General features: G+C 37.9%; 2 protein-coding genes across 4 annotated transcripts in view; one reads left to right on the plus strand and one right to left on the minus strand.

The window, feature by feature from the left end:
• Window positions 1–2,402: 2,402 nt before the first annotated feature.
• LOC113821077 (sn-1-specific diacylglycerol lipase ABHD11) lies at window positions 2,403–7,054 on the minus strand. Of its 2 annotated transcripts, XM_070116240.1 has the most exons (7): window positions 6,877–7,013; window positions 4,871–4,999; window positions 4,483–4,639; window positions 4,152–4,325; window positions 3,583–3,756; window positions 3,089–3,279; window positions 2,403–2,848 (listed from the first exon to the last, which is right to left on the minus strand). In XM_070116240.1, exons 3-7 carry the CDS (start codon window positions 4,621–4,623, stop codon window positions 2,713–2,715), a joined length of 816 nt encoding a protein of 271 aa, XP_069972341.1. In that variant the 5' UTR covers window positions 4,624–4,639; window positions 4,871–4,999; window positions 6,877–7,013; the 3' UTR covers window positions 2,403–2,712. The 2 variants fall into 2 exon arrangements, with proteins under 2 accessions (XP_069972341.1, XP_027229316.2); XM_027373515.2 differs by lacking the exon at window positions 4,871–4,999 and having other exon boundaries at window positions 6,877–7,054.
• A 168-nt stretch (window positions 7,055–7,222) lies between these two features.
• LOC113821075 (probable U3 small nucleolar RNA-associated protein 11) overlaps window positions 7,223–7,500 on the plus strand; it is a 7,593-nt gene continuing 7,315 nt past the window's right edge. Inside the window, exon 1 of one of the 2 annotated variants that reach the window (XM_027373510.2) lies at window positions 7,223–7,330. The gene's annotated coding sequence lies outside the window, so the exon portion shown is untranslated. Of the gene's footprint in view, window positions 7,355–7,500 lie in introns of both variants that reach the window. The other variant, XM_027373509.2, reaches the window with a different exon arrangement.

Below are 7,500 nucleotides of genomic sequence, written 5' to 3' on the forward strand. Positions count from 1 at the left end.
GAGAGAGAGAGACAGAGAGAGACAGAGAGAGAGAGAGAGAGAGAGAGAGAGAGAGAGAGAGAGAGAGAGAGAGAGAGAGAGAGAGAGCGAGCGAGAGAGAGAGAGAGAGAGAGAGAGAGAGAGAGAGAGAGAGAGAGAGAGAGAGAGAGAGAGAGAGAGAGAGAGAGAGAGAGAGAGAAAGGGGGGAGGTGCAGCAGGCGATCCTGCAGAAAACCTTCCTGCAGGAGGCGCTGACGATCGATCGGGACGCCTTGGACGAGATACTGCGGTCGTTACAGAGGAGGAGGATCCTTGATGGCTGAATTATCTAGTCTGGCTCTTTACGATCGAATGGACACTTGAAAATACGTATTTACAAAAGCTGGCGACACAACAAGCGGATGCTGTGGCGCCAAAGCCTTGTATGTTAGCCACCATAATCTTATTTCCTTTACCATTCAAATTTCCGTATTTATTTTACATTTAAGTATAAAAATAGAATACAATTTCACCCAAATACCTCCCATTTTAAAGTCTAAAAAAAAGAACAATCAAGTGATAATGAAAGAAAACCTTCAACGTCTTAAAGAGCAGACGACGCTTTCCGGTATAACGAGTCTTCCAGGGCAGACTCAGAGTGAATGAACTTGGGGCACGATTTGTTGGTATAAAAGGTCGGGTCAGCGATGTGTTCTTGTTCCAGTAAAATTATTGCTAATAATAGGAAAGAAATGACAAAATCTTGCTCACACACACACACACACACACACACACACACACACACACACACACACACACACACACACACACACACACACACACACACACACACACACACACACACAAACACACACAGAAACAGAGAGGGAGAGACAGAGAGAGAGAGAGAGAGAGAGAGAGAGAGAGAGAGAGAGAGAGAGAGAGAGAGAGAGAGAGAGAGAGAGAGAGAGAGAGAGAGAGAGAGAGAGAGAGAGAGAGATGGGATAACCCATTAGAACGGTCATCCCCAGAAATGGGAGAAAAAACAATAGGAACAGTAATATAAACATCATAATTGTTACTACTTTGTATTTCACCTTTGTTATTTTAATTTGATATTTTCAGTTCAATTAACTAATTTGAATCAACTAAAATCTGATAAACTAATGTGCCTACTAGAATTGGTATTGAATCATGGAAATTCACATGAGAGAGGCAATATCAATAAAAAAAATACTTGAAGCATTTCCTGAATCCGTTTGACAATCATTTGCAAAATTGCACAATTTATGAACAGAATTTTGGTTCTTCCTACAACAAAATATTTTAGCTTCTGTTTCCTTTTGTTATCATTCTTTCATTATATTCATATTTTCTGATGACCTGTTTGGGACATGTGTATTGACGATTATGATTAAGTTGCTATATTCAACATGTAAAATCAAAATAAATTGTATAGAATAAGTATTAGCAATGAATTTGTTACTCAAGTTTCTGTTAATGACAAAAACAAAAATGATTTGAGGATATAGATCCCTAACTTGTGATCATTCTCATAGAAGTTGGTGGCAGCAGTGGCATCATCTTCAACTTCTACGTTGCAGGATCCAATATCGAAACCAGAAAATACCTTTGGGAAAAGCTATCAGATATCAATTGCACTTTCTAGTGTTTGGCAATTCACCTGCATTTTCCAAGGAGCTAACATTCCCCTCCCAAGGTCCATCATGTCATAATGAAGTTAATAGTGACAATAATCATGAAAATAACCCTATTTATCATAACAATTCTTATATTTCATTGGTAGTTATTACAAAGTGAAAAAGATAATGACAATAATGGTAATAATAATGATAATGATAATAAATATAATGATAATACTGAAATTGATAATGGTAATAATAAAGTTGATAATGGTAATAATAATAACAATAATAGCAATATGATGATAATTGATAATAATAATGATGCTGATACATAATAAATTATCATTATTTTATTTTGTTCATTATAATCATCATTGGTATCATTATTATCATTATTACTATCAATAATGATAACAAATGCAAGAGTATGCCTGTTTCCATCTGACTTTAGTTCTTTGTTAAACTCACTTCAAATTTCATATTTTGGGTTGACAGGTTTCTACCATTATATGTAGTTATAAAGTTCTTAATAAATGAAGTCATCAGCCATAAGACTGATGGACAAGGGATTGGATTTTATAGTTTCTAAATTGTTCTTCTTTTAAAACAATTTCTTTATAGCCAGACCTTTGAGAAAAAAGATCAGGTATGAACTTTTTCGTGTTTTGTAAAAGACTAAGAGGTAATTGCAGCATTTACCACTATTTTGGAGTGATTTTTCCCATTACTCTTTTCAATTACAGAGTAAATTGCCCCATTCAAACTATAAAAAGCAGCTTTATTATGAAAATAACCCAGTACTGTTTGTGCAATATTTTATTACTATTTACCTTTTGTATATACATATTTTACAGTGATATTAAATACATCTACAAGTTAACATAAAACTCCTACAATCAATAAATTATCTTAAAATATTTTATTATATTAAATAATTGTAAAACTAGCATCAATTGTCTTTTCAATATACAACTTAAAATAAATTATTACCCTGAAGTAATTTGCTCGTGAGTAAAATACTAATCTGAGTGTTTTTCTGACTACAGTAAAGTATTCGTAACTTTTTACAAAACATTCTCAATTCCAAGATCTATGTGTCATTAGCCTTTTATTCCTGAATCATTGGGATTATGACATCTAAAAACTCTGCCGGCTTATCAGCGTGCAGCCAGTGTCCTGCACCTTCAATATAATGGAAAGTTGCCAGTGGAAAGACGTCTTGGATGATTTCCTCTTCTTCTGGTCTGTGAATAAAAAGCGAGTTAGTAGTTTTATCATAAGGTGAAACAAAATTTACTGTATTCTGATTTACAGTCCATGGATCTTTTTCTTAATTACTAATGTTAATCATCAAATATCAAATATCTCTGTCACTTCTTATCCTGCAAAAGTACATGAGTATGACTGCATGAAACCATCTGCAGTCACAGAATGACCATATTACAAACACACAGCACATATACAAGTACACAGAAACTCTTTACCTCACGTAATCCGACAAAGCTCCGGCCACAAAAGCAGTCTCTCCTTCAAAATAACTGTCTCTCTTGATAACTGGAAAGGTAGATATGTGGGGGTTGAAATTCTCGGCAATAGCATTAATATTCACTCTCCATTTGTAGCCTTCCTCATCCCGGATCAGGTTTGTCAAGAGGAACTGCCGAATACCGCGTTCCTGGGAGCAAAAGTAAAGGGTTGATTCACACTTCCTGGTACTTCACAGATGAAAAAAATAGAATAAAAATAAAGTAGTTTGTGTTGACCAAGATAAGAGCTAGGAAAATTATAACATTTTAATTCTAGTATCAATATATGAATATTACACTATAGGTAGAAAAGTAGGATATAAACAAAAAAATTTGAAACATATCTTCACTGACCATCCATAGCCAATGACTATTTATTATCATTATTCATTTCAATTTGAGTGAAAAGAATTTAGGAATCAAATATTGGTGCAAGATGGGAGATATCTCACCGGGACTGCAGGTAGCAGGAGGTTGTCTACATATGTACGCGCTTCAACTATATTCAGATGGGACGGAACTTGGACCTTCCGCATAATCTCAACAAAGATGGGAAGCGATGATATGCTGTTTGAGACTCCGTAAGGAGAGATATCAAGTACCAGCAACTTCTCCACTACTGATGGCTGTAATGTTAAAGGCTTTGGGTTATTCTAATATTCTCACTCACTCACTCACTCACTCACTCACTCACTCACTCTCTCTCTCTCTCTCAGGCTCTTTTCCTTACTCTGTCTCTCTTCTCACTCTCTCCTTTCCCCTTTTTCTCACTCTCCCCCTAGTTAAACCTCTCACTCATTCTCCCCTTCACTCTCTCACTTACACTCACCTTCTCCTTCTCCTCGCTCTCATCCTCTGCCTCACTTCTATCTTCACCTTCTATCACTACCTCATCCTTAGCTTTATTTCTTGCCTTACCCCCATCTTCTCCCTCTCCTTAACTGCACCCTCATTCTTTATGCTACCTCATTTTCAAACTCTATCTCATCCTCACTTAGCTACAGATTTGTACACAACTAACCTCCATCAGAGCTGTTGCCATGACTGCCCTGCCTCCCATGCTGTGACCCATCAACACAGCCTTCGGAATGTTGTGTTTTTCGAGGAAATAAATCAGGTCTTCAGCTAACAGTGGGTAGCTTATATCTGGAGTGTGGGGGCTGTCACCGTGATTTCTGGCATCTACAGTATAAACCTGGGAGTAATATCATTTAGCAGCTGTATTTGATACTTTCAGTTTTGCTATATCACTTGAAAAATGGTAAGTAAATACTATATTCCTAGGCCCATTGTTTCTTTTTTTTTCATATCATTTTCTCAAGTTACAATTACTGGATGTCTTTGTCACTTACTTGCCGCCCTGTTTTGGAACTGATAGCTTTTCCGAGCCCTTTCCAGTTTGTTTTTGAACCGAGCAGTCCATGCATGATAACTACTGGGGCCTTGTCAGATCTCTTTTGTGGACTTGCTGATTGGAATAAGGTAAAGGCCATATCTACTGCAGAACTTCTGTAAATACAAAGAATGATACAATTTGAATATTTAAACTTATATTATCACTAAATTATATTAGAATAAATTTTACTAATATTACACAAAGATGTATATGCTCCTTTCGGAAGGCTTATAAGGGTTCCATGAGAATCAGTAACCAGTGAATGCAGTGTCCACCAAATATATCCGGGCAAGATAAGGGCTTGGACCCGTTCCTCTTTTGACAACAAATAAGCTTAGACCTACAAGCATTATCTTCCAGAATCTACGTGATGGAGGTTTGGTGACCTTCATCAGAGCATAACAGATGCAGAAGCCACAGCAAGCACTTGGCACTACCAGTAACTGGGTCATGCACATATCAATACTGCTAATCTAGAAAGTATGAGATACATGACATATAATTTATCAATAGGTAGTCATATGAAAAAAAATATGAACCTAGAGGAAATCTAAAAGGCCCTATATAAAAATCTTATAAAATTTTTGAAGGTTCTGTGCTATGACTTTTCAAAGATTTTACATTAATAATCACAGCATCAATTTTGTTTACTTCAAATTTGGACATGCCTCTTTCATCCATCTTTTTTGTAGGATCATCATCATCAAAGGAGCTGATGCCAACTGGGGAGCACAGCCGCATCCACTCTTCGCTTCCAGACATGGGTGTGCCACCAGACAGGTCCTTGGCTTATCTCTAGCTCTTGACAATTGGTCTGGTCAAGCTGTCCAAGCTACGACTTCCTAGGTATTCCCAGGGGCCTACTTTAAGTAGGATTGTCTCGTAAAGAGGCAGTGAAACGAGCTAGATGCCTGTATATCCTTAGTTGGCAGTCACAGATTATGCAAGTAATAGATGCCATGCCAGTCTCACGGTACTGTACCCCATGATCTGATACAGGAACTTATGTATGAAGATATGTAACTTAATCCTTCTGCATAAATACCAGCAGCTCCAAATACTCTTGTTGACTGAATTCATAGCTCCTGCTGCCAGATCAGTCCGTCTACTGATTTCCTGGTTTGACAGTCCAGAGACATGGACTGCACTACCAACATATGTAAAGCTTTCTGTGACTCCAATGTCCTTACCACAAGCCTGTGTTGACTGAATAGGTTCCTCTAGCAAGCCCCCAAAATCCTGGATCTTGGACTACCAGATGGCAGCCAGGACAGTATGCAAACCATATGCCATAGGTTCATCTCCAGCCTTTAACAGTTCAGCAGGGATATCACATGTGCCTGTATCTTTCCCACACTTCAGCTTAGAGATTGCCTCTCTAACTTCAGTCAGGGTAGGAGGATCCTCAGTGATGGGTGGGTCTGGTAAAAGGATTGCAATATCACTTGAGTTCAGACTAAATACTGAAGGGAATACCTGGTACAGTTGCCCAAAATACTCAGCCCAATGTTCATGAACCCTAACATGATCTGAGTGGACTGTATTCATCTGTGAGGAAGGACTGGAGTTAGGCCTCGGTAGGCATTATGAAGGTCATTTACTGGGAAATGGTCTACCTCCTCAGCAAGATTCCCAATGAACTGTTCCTTATCCCTTCTCAGCAGAGTCTGAGCCCTATATACCAAAGAATGGCACAAATCCCAACTGCCATTCAGATGAGCCAGGTAAATTGCATCTATGGCCTCTAGTATGCCTTGTCCTTGAGCGTTCATCCATGGACTCATGCACTGCATCAAGTGTTTCACGCCTAAAGGAATTCCATAGAACTACAGGGTCCATCAGTTATTCAAGCACTGATAACCAGTCTGAGACAGTTGCAGCAAACCTTTGTGTACACTCCTCTTCCCTCAATCTGCCCAGGTAAAACACCCTAGAGAGGCCACTGTGGGCTTCCCTTGGGCTTTGCCCCGCAGGCCTTACAATGGGTTGGTGGCTACCAGAATGCAGGCAGAACAAGTAACTCCCATTCCCATCCTGAGCCCCAGCAGTCGCCTCACTTGTTGGTTGGGAGAGAGTTTCCCTCTCCCTAGCATTTCTATTCATATTGAATACTGCCGGCGAGTTGTATCTGGACCCACGAAAATAACTTGAAATTGTATTGCACTGGCAATGTACAACTTAAAACTACAACCACTGGCATTTTCTTATACTATCGCCCATTCCAAGAGGTAGAATTTATATTTCTAACTTAAGATACTGCCTACTAGTAGTACAATTAGTACTGACAGCGGTTTTATTAATTACATAATTTAGCACAGTACATTCATACTGCAAAATACTCTGTCTTTACCTTGAGGTAGTATATTTTTTCGACAGAACACTTTCAATTGTGAACTGATGTCTCTGCATAGTTCTCGCATGTATACTAATTAACCCTTTTAATAAATTCATCGTGAAATTATTTGGTGTTCCTTCCCTGCCTTTCTGGCTCTGCGATGTTTACAAAGTTTGGTCGCTTGGCCTCCGGATCCTTTGTTTACATCCATAAGTCAGGGTTATATAGATTATTTACACATTTAATTGTCTGTCATATTGGGAAGGAATCGATTGATAATTTTACACTATTTTTTAATACGGACTATCCTTTGATTGATGTATCAAGTTATTTTTTATCTATCAATAAATCATGTAAAGGATATATATCCTCTATTTGACCTGGTGTTAGAGCGAAGACGTAGGATCGTCAAACGTGTTCACCACATAGGGTTTTCTCTAAGAAATCTATTGTTATAACATATTTTGAGGTGAATTTCTGATATATTTTGGCTGTAAGTAACTTTGTTTATAGTTTCAGAGGATTACATGTAGATAAATGTAGCATTGTAATGGTAATCCAAATGTTTTTTAAAATTTGGAGATGCCTTACTGACCAGATTTAGATTTAGTTTCATGTGATGTTTATGTAATAAAGGGT

This window comes from Penaeus vannamei, chromosome 38 (assembly GCF_042767895.1).
Source record: "Penaeus vannamei isolate JL-2024 chromosome 38, ASM4276789v1, whole genome shotgun sequence".
Classification (NCBI taxonomy): Eukaryota; Metazoa; Arthropoda; class Malacostraca; order Decapoda; family Penaeidae; genus Penaeus; species Penaeus vannamei.

Excerpts from the sequence above, each read along its gene's own strand:
- LOC113821077 (XM_027373515.2), bottom strand. The coding sequence starts at position 6,977 with ATGAATTTATTAAAAGGGTTAATTAGTATACATGCGAGAACTATGCAG. Across the intron at positions 3,757-4,151 it reads TGGCAACAGCTCTGATGGAG|CCATCAGTAGTGGAGAAGTT; the intron begins GTTAGTTGTGTA and ends TTAACATTACAG. Across the intron at positions 2,849-3,088 it reads GCTTTGTCGGATTACGTGAG|ACCAGAAGAAGAGGAAATCA; the intron begins GTAAAGAGTTTC and ends TTTTATTCACAG.